The sequence below is a fragment of the Nannizzia gypsea genome, genomic scaffold (genome assembly GCF_000150975.2).
Source record: "Nannizzia gypsea CBS 118893 supercont1.1 genomic scaffold, whole genome shotgun sequence".
NCBI lineage: Eukaryota > Fungi > Ascomycota > Eurotiomycetes > Onygenales > Arthrodermataceae > Nannizzia > Nannizzia gypsea.
The window spans coordinates 4,607,700-4,621,666 of NW_003345201.1; the positions used below are offsets into that span (position 1 = coordinate 4,607,700).

At 49.3% G+C, this 13,967-nt stretch overlaps 6 protein-coding genes across 6 annotated transcripts; 2 read left to right on the top strand and 4 right to left on the bottom strand.

Annotated features, from left to right (window-relative positions):
• Window positions 1-349: 349 nt before the first annotated feature.
• MGYG_01689 (hypothetical protein) lies at window positions 350-1,785 on the bottom strand (the record flags this gene model as incomplete). Its single annotated transcript, XM_003177572.1, has 4 exons — window positions 350-1,462; window positions 1,518-1,566; window positions 1,623-1,668; window positions 1,776-1,785. The coding sequence occupies 4 exons, from the start codon at window positions 1,783-1,785 to the stop codon at window positions 350-352; spliced, it is 1,218 nt and encodes a 405-aa protein (XP_003177620.1).
• Window positions 1,786-2,368: 583 nt separating this feature from the next.
• Window positions 2,369-4,006, top strand: MGYG_01690 (hypothetical protein; the record flags this gene model as incomplete). Its single annotated transcript, XM_003177573.1, has 4 exons — window positions 2,369-3,335; window positions 3,455-3,575; window positions 3,699-3,803; window positions 3,868-4,006. 4 exons carry the CDS (start codon window positions 2,369-2,371, stop codon window positions 4,004-4,006), a joined length of 1,332 nt encoding a protein of 443 aa, XP_003177621.1.
• Window positions 4,007-4,243: 237 nt separating this feature from the next.
• Window positions 4,244-6,607, bottom strand: MGYG_01691 (transcriptional regulator prz1; the record flags this gene model as incomplete). Its single annotated transcript, XM_003177574.1, has 2 exons — window positions 4,244-5,271; window positions 5,329-6,607. 2 exons carry the CDS (start codon window positions 6,605-6,607, stop codon window positions 4,244-4,246), a joined length of 2,307 nt encoding a protein of 768 aa, XP_003177622.1.
• Window positions 6,608-6,920: 313 nt separating this feature from the next.
• On the top strand, window positions 6,921-7,325 carry MGYG_01692 (hypothetical protein; the record flags this gene model as incomplete). Its single annotated transcript, XM_003177575.1, has 2 exons — window positions 6,921-7,033; window positions 7,076-7,325. The coding sequence occupies 2 exons, from the start codon at window positions 6,921-6,923 to the stop codon at window positions 7,323-7,325; spliced, it is 363 nt and encodes a 120-aa protein (XP_003177623.1).
• Window positions 7,326-7,808: 483 nt separating this feature from the next.
• MGYG_01693 (hypothetical protein) lies at window positions 7,809-8,490 on the bottom strand (the record flags this gene model as incomplete). The annotated part of the gene is made up of 2 exons (XM_003177576.1): window positions 7,809-8,193; window positions 8,312-8,490. 2 exons carry the CDS (start codon window positions 8,488-8,490, stop codon window positions 7,809-7,811), a joined length of 564 nt encoding a protein of 187 aa, XP_003177624.1.
• A 1,288-nt stretch (window positions 8,491-9,778) lies between these two features.
• MGYG_01694 (CAMKK protein kinase) lies at window positions 9,779-13,821 on the bottom strand (the record flags this gene model as incomplete). Its single annotated transcript, XM_003177577.1, has 2 exons — window positions 9,779-12,875; window positions 12,962-13,821. 2 exons carry the CDS (start codon window positions 13,819-13,821, stop codon window positions 9,779-9,781), a joined length of 3,957 nt encoding a protein of 1,318 aa, XP_003177625.1.
• Between the last annotated feature and the right edge of the window lie 146 nt (window positions 13,822-13,967).

Here is a 13,967-nt window from a genome sequence, read left to right on the forward strand (position 1 = left end):
AGCTAGGCAGCGAAAGTACCTTCGTGAGTTAAAGGAACTTATTAAACGCCCATTTACCTAAAAAAAGCCGCGCGCGGGTGAGGCACGTGGTCACGTGCTACATAATTGGCTTGCCTTATCAGGCAATGAAGTGTCAATATACATTGATATTTAGTATTAAAGCAACGGCAGAGATTGCTGTTTTAATTGGGAAAATACTATTTCATAACTCCATATATACCCTTTTCGTTCGTCGCTAATAAGCCGCCAGCTTAACGCCTAATATGAAAATAAACGAGTAAAAGTACATGATAAGCTGAAGAAATGGAAGAAAAATAAAAAAACAATGGAAGTACCATTCATCCCCTGTTTATTTGTCATTGTTCTCTCCGGCCCCAACCTCAGGATTTCCGGAAGCTGCACTAGTCATCTGGCCTGATTCATTCTTTGGTCCAGTGTCCATGATGTCAATGTCACCATCCGCATCAGCTTCTGCATCAGCGTCAGGTTCTCCGGGTGCATCTTCGTCTATCGTCTTGTCAGCAGAAGCGTCTTGTGTAGCAGGTACACTTTCTCCAGACGATCCAGGTGGCGGAGAAGTCCGGGCAAGCGACATTGTAACCCCCTTCCCATTTTGAAGGCCGAGATCCTGTACACCAAGTACATCAGGACCACGAGCATGGGGTACTTCTTCATTTTCAGGGTCAAGGACATGAGGTGCATCGGTTTCTGCGTCAACCCTGGAAGCAGGTGTATCTTGTCCCTGGTTAACGTTCCCCATATGTTGGGTCTCCTGGTTCGAATTTGGTAGATTTTCGGCCCGTGTTTGGCCACCAACTTCTTGCATTATATCGTCATCATCTGAGGATGGCGTAGAATTGTTGAGCCAGGGAATAGGAGTTAATAAGGCGCCTCCAAGAGATTCGTCACTGCCGAGGGAGTTGTCATTCAGCATGAAAGCAGTGCTGGTAGACCCATTGACGCCGTTTGCTAATGATGAATCAAGTAAATTATCTGCTGGCAAAGATACTGGCAGTGGGAATATGTCTGCACCGCTAGATACTGAAACCACTCTATCGACGGCTCGTAGGTAAGCTGGCAAAGTTTTATAATTCTTCGTAGGCCGCAGTATAAGCTCTGCAAGACGCTGAATTGTATGGGGTGGCTTTTGAGAAAAATAGGACCTCAGAGTACTTTTAATCGCGGATAACTCCGTTATCAGAGGAGGAGGTAATCCATTGGACAGTAGCTGGGAATTCTGAGAGTCCGGAATCCGATCTATAGAGGCAGAAGCCTGGGAAGAGAAGGACGGAACAGGTGGCCGCTGTGGTGACTGAGCTAGGGATGGAGGAGCATTCTCTTTGTTGCTATTGGGCAAGGATTCGCTGGCGGGCTGCGATTGTGACATGAGAGGAAGGGTTTGGATGGTTTCAAAAGAGGCATATGCTGGTATCTGTGGTATCCGGAATTCATTGTGCACTATCTGTATAGTTGTTAATGATCAGGCTAGAGCAATGGGAAGGGGGTGTAAGACGTACATGGTCCAGCCGCTCCAGCAACGGCTCTAAAAGCGCAGGCCATCTCTCACTAGATATTATCCTGTTAGCAGCCGGAGAAGATGTAAAGGTGAAAAGTTAGCTCACTAGTCCATTTGGCCATTTTTCGCGACCAACTCCAGAATCTCTTCGTCTGCGTAGCGGAAGCTGTTAGTCTCTGAGTTCACCAAGCTATCGCACCCCTCCACCGTCTGGGTCCAACGCAGAGCAATCAGGGTAAAACACGGGGTCTGAACGCACCTAAGGACATGACGTCGGTGTAATATCTGATCCCGAAGCAGGCAATCCTCTGTTCTGGCTATCGAGCGCTCAAAATAGTTATCCAGAATCCTTTCCAGCCTCTGCATGAGACAGCGAAACATGGCTTGCAAGTTGTAACTTTAAAAAGCCGCCCAGTTAGGCGCAGAGCCGCCTCACGTGATGGGACATGGGCCCGCCCATAGATATCTATTTGGCTATCAGATCTAAAAATACATTCCTTGCGACTTTGCATATAAATTCTTCCTTTTTCGTCTGCTTCACGGAGTGCAGTCCGTTTGCTTATGCACGACATACCTATTTGCAAACTCGTATATAGGTATATATGTTCGTTATTGTGGCGGTGTTTTGAGGGACCGTACTAGCCAATAAAAAGTTGGGGAAATACACTTGGTAGGATTCAACTGTTGACCAGCCTTGATTGTTTAGAAGTTATACGGGGCCTTTTTGTCCAAAGACATTCCCAACATGTTCCCTAACTGAGGATATATATGCTCATGGGGGTACTGGGCCATTGAGTCCACCTTATTCAACATTTAAGTGGAAATTTATACGAGTTCTCGGAGGCATTGAGAATGTCGAGCGACAAGATGGTGGACGATTCAAACTGGCTTCAGCCCGTGCTTGGTTCGTACCAGGCAGAGGCAGTTGCCCAATCCTTAGTCCGCGCTCAGGAAATCAATCTGAGGAGAGTTGAGGAAAAAGAAAAGAAGCCCTCGTCCTGGACTATCCGTGCAGTTATTCGACCTAAAGAGCCTCTACATGCAATTATTGTCCATCATACCATTACGTCAATGTGCAAAGGAGAGATTGCTTGTTGGACATATATATCCCAGGGAATGGAACGAGTTGGACAGAAAGAGATAGTATTTACCGTCTTGCGGAACACAGAAAGCGAACGAAAGAAAGATTTTCCTAACGATCCACTCCGTTGGATCGAAATCGTCTACTCCATGGCAAAAGGAGGGTGCCGTGTAGGAGAGTTTGAACATACGGATTTCCAGGTTTCTGACTTTCTCGGTCGATCCGATGTGAGCTGGATCGTATACTGCCCTGCCTGCCCTATCCCGAATGTTGACGACTTCTTACTCCCACGAGATTATCTTCAAGCCATACCTCTTCTCGTGGCGGAAGCGGAGGTTGCTGAAAAATACGGCCTGATGAGAACGCTTGGTCATCTGGGTGCCTCAGAGAGATGGTTCCCTTGGCCGCCCTGGTTTGATCGTTATCGCAAACCATGTATTACTGCTGCGCAAATGCAGGGTTCAATAAAGGAGGAGATGCAGTTTCAACACGTCAAAGGACTTAGTTGTGTCAAAAAGGGACCAAATATCATACTCCGTGTGCCAAAGATGTCAGAACCTTTACTCGTGGAAGCATTGCTTAGGCATAGTCCTGATCAGGCATTCCCACTGAACACCGTTCATCACATCAACTCAGATTCTGGATTGCTGTGGGATAATCGAGATCCACAGCCACGAGGATATTCGGCAGGGAATGCAAACGAATGCATGAACTTGAATTACTTCGCTTTCTGCCCTGGCATGACGTGACGAGCTAGTGTTGGTCGAAGACGGATACATGTGTAAGTCACTCATCAGCCAGCGCTGTCTTTAAAGTAAGCAACTAATCATGTCCAATATTATTTTTACGAACTCCAGTTATGCTAGCAGATGAGACCTGGCATAAGATTCGCAACTGCATTCAAAACATGAGGCCATGCCATATTTCCCTGGCTGAACTTCAGTTCTTGCTTCGACTAGAGAAACCGTCCGTCCCGGAGCACCAGAATTAAAACTCAATAAACCGACGCTGGTTTGGTTTATGAGTACAGCAAAGACTACATGTTTATTGCTGGATGATCACTATAAATGAAACATTCTAGATAATGATAATATTAACCAGATTGACCAGTCTATTTCAGTCGCTATTGAATGACTCGCACCGACTCACAGTTAAAACTCCAGGAGCAATGGCAAAACAAAAGCTTATATATATAGATGTAATTTGGTTGGAAGAACCAAACCCAACATAATATAAAACCAAGAATGGATAGTCAAAAGAAGCCGTAGAGGCTTAACACAAGGAAAGGAGACAAAAAGAAAACATTTCCAACGGGCCATCCAAGGCTGGGTATGTATTTTGTCATAACTGCTGTACTTCGGGTGGAAGAAAAAAGACGTATGAAAGTCATTAATGGCAATGTCATATAGACAGGGGCATTTTTTTGGTATATTCAGATTGAGAAAAAGCCGCCATAACAGTCAAAAGGTGTCGTGTGGGAGCATGGGCATCCTCGGTAGAGACAAAATAGAAATAGCGAGACGAAATAAAAAGCTTAGCACTAAGAAAAAAAATCCAGTGAATAAGGGGAAGAAAGAAGACAACGGATAGGAGAAAATGGAAACCAAGAGTTCTGAGCCTTATGTTCGAAATAAGCGACGTAAATGCTATCTGATGCCATTATAATCGTTTGTCCAGCCCTGACTGGACTGTGGCCAAGCACCTCCGGTGGCACCGTGGTTAATCTGATCACCAACCATCTGGTGTTGTGGTGACTGAACGTGTGGTTGGTTCAAAAATCCAGTATTGATGGGCTCCTCTTCGTCTCCAAAGCCGAACTCCCCTCCAGAACTTGCATCAAAACTGCTTCGCCCGCCAATGTCACTGTTATCATCAACCGGAGCTGCAATTTGATCCCATTGTAAACCTTGTAATGCGGGATACTGTGCCAATAAAGCAGCAGGCAGAGTGAAAGAGCCTCCAGAGCCATCCATACCCGGCACCGTCAGAGGCTGGTTGCCCGGTTGTAAATGCCCTGGGGAAACGTTTCCTTGTTGCTGTTGCTGCTGATGATGATTGAGGCTTTCGCGTTCAAGAGCCTCTTCATCAAGCAGGGGTTTAATGCACACTCTGCCAGCCTCGGACCTGAAATGACGACCTAGAGCATCCGCGCGGGCAAACCGCCGCCCACATCCCCACTGACGGCCACTAGACATGTCCCCTCTGCAGACAAATCTTCTCTCTCCGGAGTGTAAGCTTTCGTGCCGTCTCCTATCATGCTGACGGGCAAATGCCCTGCCACAGACCGTACAAACAAAGGGTCTTTCGTCGGTGTGAGTTCGAAGGTGAGAGCGCAAGTTATAAGCCCGTGTGAATTTCTTAGGGCAGAGTGTGCATTGGAACGTTGCAGGGTGTTTTTGAACTCTCTTTGAGTCTTGTGTGCTGGATCCAGGCCGCTGAGGGTTTGCAAGGTCCAAGATATAGCTACGACTGTCAAGTGAAGAGGTTGACTGTCGTCTATTCTTGCTCACTGGAGAGACTTCCCGTGAAGACGGCGTGCTGAAAGTGCCCACAGGTGCTCTGGATGGCGACAAAGAGCCTGCGTTTATAATTGCACCTCCTTGAGATACACCAAGTGAAGATGGAACCATTGGCCGTGACATGAATGGATCGGACTTGCTACGTCCTCGAGCGCCTATTTCAATTTGTCAGCGTTACTAAACCAGGCAATGACATAGATAGGGCAACATACGGTTCATTGGAGGACTTAATGTATCCCCGTCTGCATTTAGCTTGGGTCCTTCTACGGTAGATGTCCTGGAAGGTGGCGCAAATTCAACGTTGATTGAAGGAGGCGTCATCTGAGCTGCTTGCCCCATATCACTAAGCCCGGGTTGCTGCGCCGGGAAACCAGGTACATGCGGGGCTGTCGTTCCGATATATGGGTCTTGAGTGGTCCCTTGTATTTGGGCTATATTTTGGGACAGAAGCAGTGAACTTTCTGGGTCCAGCTCCGTGTTTTGCAGCTGCGGAGAGAGCCTAGGAGAGATGTACGGACTATGTGCAGGACTATATCCATTGTTGTGATCACGCTCCGAGATAGTGAAGGCTTCCATTCCAAAAGCATTGTCATACATGCTTGGGTCTGTCTGAGGGGGAAGACGAGGAGATGGTTGGGCAGAAGGATGGGCAGAGGTATCAAAGGTATCATGCTGTGCTAAGAAAGGCGAATGTGAGACAGAAGAGACATCAGAATGTTCTGATGGTGCACGACGATGGCCCTGGAATGAACTATTCCCAAGTATTCCTTGCCAATTAGACTGCGCATCGGTATTGATATATGCGGCACTGGCCGGGTCTAGTGAGGTATGTCGTGAATGCTGTGGCGTGTAGAAAGTTCCGGGACTCGAAGCAGCAGCCGGAGAACTGGGGCGGTTGTTGGGAGACGGAGTGTTCTCGGGAGGAATAAGGTGAGGAGAGTTTGGCATCGGGGGCGAGGATAGGGGCTGAGCAAAGTCTGCCGGGTTGATGGTAGGCTGTTGTTGGATAGTGCCCATCATGGTGGTTGATGTATTGAACCCGGAGGTCTGATCCTGGTGTGTGAAGGCGTTGAACTCGTCAAAGTTGAACCCGGCGTCAGATGTATCAAAGTCTGGAAACGGCTGTGAGTCTCTGCTATCGTTTATACCGGAAGTAGGTTGTTCTAGTTGGTCGAGGAAATTGGTATCGAACGCCTGGGAGAAGTCTTCCTGCTGATTGAACTGGCGTTCTGGCCCGGTCACATTGGTGGTGAATCCAAGTCCTTCTTGAGATGTAGCTGCCAGGTAAGGAGTTGTGAAGAGGAATTGCTGGTTATTTGTTGATGTTGTTGTTGGATAATTGTTGTTACTGTTGGTATTCGCCGAGAGCGATTGGCTGGTGTGAAGCTGATTATTGTTGGAATGATCCTGGGCGAAATGGGAATTATTATTGTTTTGGGCAGCAGTCGACGACGACCTCGCCCTTCCGTTCTGTGAAGGAGGTTCCATCATGGCACGAAGAATCCTTATATTCCTTTTTGCTTTGTGTTCTGCTTCCAACAGGATGCTTGTCTACCAGAAATAGACTGGCTTGGTGCAGGGGTCAAGCTTCTCCGAGCGCTCAGCCGGCGAAGCACGTCCTACCTAACCGCCGAGGCTGATCGCGGTAGATAGGATGTAGACGGCCGTCAGCAGGATGTAGCGTTTCGTAACCCGCGGGTGAGCAGACCCAGATCGACTGGCCCCTCAGGCTGTTTGGGATGGCGGGCGTGGCGGAGTCGTGATCTATATGTATGTATATAGCGGAACGTGGCAGTGGTGAAGTATGGTGGAGCTTCGCTCTCTCTGGCGGTTTCTCTTAACACCACGAAAAACGTTCGAGAACGACGCGAGACGAACTTCCGGGCGTTTCAGAGCAAGTCAAGCCACCTCGTACCAGTCAGCTCATACGGCTTCATAGACGATGCGCTTACTGCGCAGGACTCTGGGGGGTGCGCGGCGGTCGCTCGTTTGCGTGTCCCTGGGAGATAGAATAGACCGGGCGCCTGAGGTTGGAATGACCCCACTAGCTTCCAGCAGATGTGTTACGATGAAGGAACCGCACAAGAAGGCCGCCGACAGGGAGCATCCAGCAGACGAAACGCAGTCTCAGGGCCCAACGCAGGGAGTCGCTATGCCGGTATCTGAGGCGAGCGGGCGGGAGGACGAGGGCGAGCGAGGGCGAAGATGAAGGCGAGAGACGAAGATGAAGTAGCTTGTCGGAGGAAAAGACGTGGAGGTTGTTGGACTTTGCGTTTTCGCGAGTCTTGGCGCTCTCTTCCCGCTAGTAAGTCGGTAGTTAAGTAGTTAAGGGGTTGACAGCAGGAGCCTTAGAAAGAAGCAGCACAGTCAGTCTGCTCGCTTCTTGCTTTCACGCGTGGTTCGTCTAGGCTCCCGGGGGAGATATCCGAGTGGTGAAAGGCAGGAGGCAGCAGGCAGGCAGCAGACACCCCGGGGAAGAGTGAATTGTGGCTGACGGTTTCAGCGACCCTGGACCAACCTGCCTGTGCTTGTTCCCCCTGGCGGCTCAAGCAAGGCACCGTTGACAAATGTTTGGCCCCCGGTTGCCATCTAAGTAAGGAGTCCACTAGCTAGCTTGCGTGAGTTAAGCTGACTGACCATCGCAGCTGAAGTGCAGAGGCTAGGATCAATATCCTGCAGGCCGAATGATCGACTATGCGTTGGTAGATGTCTCTGCCTGGAAGCAAGGCAGTACCATAGATTTAGTTACAGTCAAGTTGCACAGGCCAAAGTCCAGGCCAAAGTACAGACCAAAGTACAGGCCAAAGTACTCAGTACTCAGTACTCGGTACTCGTCATATCCCTGGCCTGCTCGCTGCACATTTACGCGACTGCTTTGTGCCCGAGCGACAACTAGACCAAGCTGGATGTTGACTTGGATTCGGGCTGTGCGTGGGACGAAGACGGGACAAGGCTGAAGGCCACCAATCGCTTTGAACATGGTGCCTGATTGGCGGAGCCTCTCCAGTCGGACAGGGAGACCGCAACACGCCAGATTGTCATCCAATCCGGTCCGCCGAACAGGTCTTTTTATCTCGCTGAAAGACCGGTGAGAGTGAAGCCGAGAGCTGAGGTCGTGGGGCCCCGTTGACGCAGGCATGCCCTAGAATGAAACAAATAGTTCTTTCTCCCTTGCGAACCTCGATGCCCGTTCACCTCCCCCTTTTCCTGTCCATGCTGAACTGAAAAGATGGAACCATTTTGAAGGTCTCAAGGCCGGTTTGAAAGTAGCCCCAGCAACTCGGTACTTCGCTTACTCCGTAATCATCATCGTCTCGGATCTTCAAAGGGGAATCTCCCCAATCCATCCAGGCCACCTTTTGAGATCCATCCATCCTGGTAAAGACGCTTTCTAGAAGCAAGCCATGTAAGGCAGAATTATTTATAGAAGCAAATGATTCTGCCTTATTGACTGAGTTTCTGACGTAAATCTCATTCTCGTTCTTGAAACGTCCGATTCTGGGGGCCGTTATGGAGTCCGGTGTTGTAGATAAATTGGATGATGGGCGATGCATGGACTGCGCCACAAAGGCACAAGATCGCCTTCCCAGCATGGAAGATCTTCGAGAAGCTGTGGAATAGTTGCTATTTTTATATCCTCTCGTAGCAAGTTGAGGTATACATATACATATACCACAAAGGATCAAGACACCAATGCTAGTCTGAATCGCAATGAACGAGTGCAGTTGTAAAGTAGTCTTTAAAAAAGATTCCAACCCCATCCAAATGTAATATTATTATACACAGCTCAAAAAATTACAACAAAAAGTTGGGGAACGTAAGGTAGAACCGGTATCAGTCGCTGTAGAGGGAACGAATATATGCAGGATGCAGGTCATTTTCTTTCCCGCATAAAAGCACCAAGTAAGAGCGAGCCAACAGGCCAGCAAGGGAGAACGGAGAATAAGTTTCCTTTTTGTTTCTTCGCTTTTCTCCATCATTTCATCAATTAAATTCAGTTCAGTCAGTGTACACGCTTCCTCCCTTCAATCCCATCTCACCCCCAATCCAAAAGACATCATAAAAAAGAAATTTGAGTATAGAGGTCGAAGAAAATGCCATCAATTGACCACATTGGACAGAGTCCATGCATGTCAATCAATTCTCCCAATATTAAAGAAGGGTAATATAAACAACGAAAACAAAAGTTTAAGGGGATATCTGACTGAGGAAAGCTGGCAAAAAACGAAATGGGGAAGAAAGAGGGATGTCAAAAAGAAGATGATGAGAAAGAAGCAAAGGTGTATGCTATCCAAATTTTACAGCAAATGGGGGGTGAAGAAGGGGTAATGGGAATAAACTCCGTAATGCCCATGCAGGATATGACTTAAGGTATGAAATATAGGGGGTCGTGTGGTGAATATATCGTATAACCTTGATATAATGCAAGGATGAAAAAGGAAAGCGTAGGGAATCAAGAAGTAGTGGTTTATGAGGCACGGTAGTAATGGGTGTAGAGTGAAGAGTGGTGTCGGTGGTAGTGTCGTTGGGTGTGATTATATAATTATGTATGCAATTCACACATCTCTCGTCATTATTTCATTTCATATGCCCCCGTATCCAGGGAACAGAAAGTTCCAAACGGGGAAGGTGAATAAGAGTTATTGTTTGTTCGGTCATGCATCAGACGCTGGCCTTGCATCTGCCAAATGTAAGTCCCTCATCGCTAGAATCGTCTTCTTCGTCCTCGTCATCACCATGGTATCGTTGGTCATCATCATTAGTTTCCACTTTCACGGGCTCGGGCCGTGCTTTGTCAACCATAGCTGTCCGCGTGGATTCATCCGTAACTGTATCGCCTGTTCGAAGCATAGGCGGGACAACTGGGCATGAGCAAGTACCATGCTCCTTCTCACTTTTCTTCTCATACTTTAGCTCAACGGGATACGCTGAGAAGCCTTCAGCAGATAGAGAGGAGGCGCCTGATATCACGGATGGTATGCTTGGGTGCGATGCGCAGTGGGACATCTCACTGTGATAATCATCCATGGATGAAGATGACATGGTAATTGCTAATGGAGGAGACGTGATTGGCCTTGCTATTGGCTGATACTTGAACGGGTCATCATCGTAGCTCTCGGCCTCTAGGGTGTTATAATAGTGCACCGGCGATGCATGGATGTGGAAGTCATCTTTGTCAACATTGACGATGGTTGCGTTGTCTTGACCTAAATGATGATGGGCTGTTGAGTCGGGGTTACGGAAGAGAAAATCGCGATGCAAGGGGGCAGGTGGTGGTCCGGCGAGATTTGCGTCTTGTCGAAGCTGATGGGACTTACTCCGTCTGTGAATGGTGTACCTTCGTGGCGAGGCGTGAGGAGTCGGTGTGCTATTTGACTCATGAATGAGATCTGGAGTATTGACTAGACCAGTAGCTGAGGCGGGAGAGACAGCTACACTGGGCGTAGAGTGGCATGCTGCGTCGAAGGGGTTGTGTTCTGGGGCCTCGCAATTATCGTGCCGCCGGTCCCGAATATGTAAACTCTTAACGAGTCTATTCCTGGCTCCTCCGAATATGGTCATCCCACCAGGAGAGGAATTGAACGACTCGTTCCCAGCTGCAGTGAAAGACTGGTCGTTAAGAAACGACATCTCCAAGTTAGTAGGGCGAATTGTCTTTGTCGATCCAGCGCTAGAAAGTTTCGAGGCGGTGCGTCCAGGTAGATCGGGACGAGGCTCTTGGATGGGAGAGCAGTTCACTGATGTTGGTGCAGTTCGTGATGTAGCTACACGTCCAAAGTAATCTGGGTGTTTGATATCAGCCTGCAAATCAGGGCTGACCACCAGGCTCTGTGAAAGTGGGTGTTCACCCTCCCTGGCGCCTCTTGGAGTTCTGGTGATCTCCTCATCGCCACGTAAACTAGTCCTCCTAAGCTCTCGGATGATATCCTTACCGATAGTTAAGCTGCTACCGGATGAGGCAGAATGTGCAGTATCTACCGATGTAGCAGAACTAGGGGCCCGCCTACGACCAAATATATTGCCACTCCATTTGACGACATTGGAGCGTACTCGTTCGATAAATGGCAACTTGGTAACAGCACGAATAACATCGTCGTTGGAAACCTCGATCTTCTTGCCTTTGCTCTGGTACCCGGGATCGGTGTCTTCGATCCAAGCCTTCGGGTCCTGGATATCCCGGGTGATCCAGGGATGATGTTTGATTTCCTTCAAAGTGATCCGTTTTGTTGGGTTTTTGATCAAGAGGCGACGCAAAAGGTCTCGTAACTCCTCGTCTACAGCCTCATATGCCAGCTCGCCCTCAGAGCGTGTACTGCTACTCACGCTAGAAGATCTCTGAGTGTTGTAAGAATGAGAATAAGAGTGGGTGTGAGGGTGACTGTGAGGGTGGTCAGGTAGAGTATCATCAGCCACAACAGCCTTGAGCCTCCTGGTTGGGATGAAGACGTCGTGTCTGACGATGTTTTGGAACAAGCTAAACTCGTCATCGGCAACGAAGGGCAGCCTGCCATAGATCATCCCGTAGAGGGTGACTCCAAGAGCCCAGACGTCAATAGCGCCGGTGATCTTGGGATCCTTGCCAATGGTAGGTTCGCATTCGACGCCCGTGTAGCAGAGCTCTGGGGCGTAGAAAGCTGGCGTCCCGACGGTTTTTGATAGTTCACGGGCATCATCCAATTCAGTGGCATCAGTCTCCGTGACTTGCTCCTCATCCTCATCCCTAATAGGGCGGCCAAGGTATGAGACTCCAAAGTCTGATATCTTTACTCGATGGTTACCTGTAACAAGTAGGTTGGCAGGTTTGATATCACGATGGATGATACCTTGGTAATGTAGGTATTCAAGTCCCAAGACAGCGTCTCTGAAGGCAGTACGAGCTTCACTAAGAGTTAGGCAGGGTACATAGCCCATGTCATCATCGTCAGACAGCCAGTCAGGCTCGGCTTGGAAGGCTAGATGGCTGGAAGCATTGCTGTAGCGGCGTGCAAACATTGGGTCTGATGCGTATCCGCCATACAAACCGGTATCACTGCCGAAGCCTGCCATCTCACGCATCCGCTTGTCGAATTCTCCGGTCGAGGTGAGAGAATGTTGCGGAGAAATCTGGAATTCAGGGGTATCTTGCGAATGCGCCGACGAGGCCGTGGGAAACTTGGACATGGGAGAATAGTCGACATCGAGCTCGTTGTCCGACTCGCCGCCATGTTCCAAGCTCCAGCCAGAAACACCGACATGTTGAGAGCCTTTAGCTTTCTGACGCTGACGCAGGGCTTCTATATGCCGTCGACGCAATTGAGTATTATGGATAAACTGTTGACTATTCTCGATGAAAGAAGGAGAGTCGGGAATACCTCGTTTTTCACGATCAAGTCTTTGTTTATCGACCAAAACGATTTCTTTCAGTCCCTTCTTTCTCCACACGATCTCGCCATTTTCGATGTACTCGAGCACGATGTAGACCTTTTGCTGGTTTGGGTCATCGATGACCTCGAGCAGGCTGACGACGTTCGGGTGGCGGGCCTTCTTGAGGATGGCAACCTCCTTTTTGACCTTGTCTTCGGGGTTACCTAGTTTCCCTAGACGACGACGCTTAGAGTATCGTTGCACAATCTTGATGGCGACGGACTGGGCGGTCTTCAAGTGGCGACCCAATTTGACTTTGCCATGCTCTCCACGTCCGAGCTCCTCTAGAATCTCGTACTCATTGATTAACTTGTTTCCGGTGAGCTCGTGGCGATCCACCTCGACGGTATGCGTTCTACGATAGTAAAGTCAGTCAGTATCACAAAACGGCAAACGGGGAGAGGAACGTTGAGGACGGGTGAAGTAAAAAAAAATTCGTACTCTTTTGGTTCTTGCATATGTGTTCGGTGCAGGTGAACACCAGCTTGTCCATCTTCCGAGCCGATAGAAGGAGAGGTGCGAGGTGTCCGTGCAGAGAAGAGCCCCGGACTAGATATGGGGGTGTTGCCGACGGTGCGTGAATTTGGGGAGGCATTCGAGTCTCGCGCCCAAGAAGTTGTAGGTTGGGGAAAAGTGAAATCCGAGTGTGAAGGATAGGAGCTTCGAGTGCGCAGAGTTGGAGATCTGTAAGGCGCAGGATGTATCTGTTGCTGGAGCATTGCGTATGACTGGTTTGGATAGACAGGGAGGTCGTGAGATGGGCCGCGAATTGTGGCACGGGGGGCGACCATCGGCAATTCGGTCAGTGGACTCAGGGGAGGAACATTGCCGGTCTCGGCGGTCTGTCTGGGAGTGGTGACAGACTGGCTGAAGGGATCGGAGGCGGAGGCCGTCGAGGAAGAAGAAGCTGGTATCGCGCTGGAGGGAGGGCCTGCCTCACCACCAACAGCCGGATCAACCAGAGAATGCAAAGAGCTTGACGAAGTGTTGGTCGAGGATTCGCGAGAGGTACTGGTCGAGTGAGGTCTGTAGGGAAAGAGGTGAAGCTTCTGGGCAAACGATCGACGGTCCTCCGGCCTGCCGTCGTTAGGGATGCTCTTCTGGCGAGCCAGAGTATTGGACGTCTGCCTCGACAAGAGTCCGGCCGACATCCAGGAGAGCCTCGAGGACTCGCCGTCGCCGGCCTCGGGATCCTGATCCCGTCTGTCATGTCGAATGTTTCTCGACCTCGAGCTCCTTATCCGTCCTCTGTCGTCTCCTTCCTCGGCCGTCGTCTTCACGTTCTGTGACTGTGAATCCATCTTTTAAGGGGATACGGCCCGGTTTCCGCCTCCCATGTATGATTCTTGTATTCTTCTCCTTCTTCTTCGTCTGCGTCTTCGTCTTGGTCTTCCTTCTCTCGCGAACGGTCTAAAATCAGGAATTGCTCCTCCCTCCCCCAACAGTA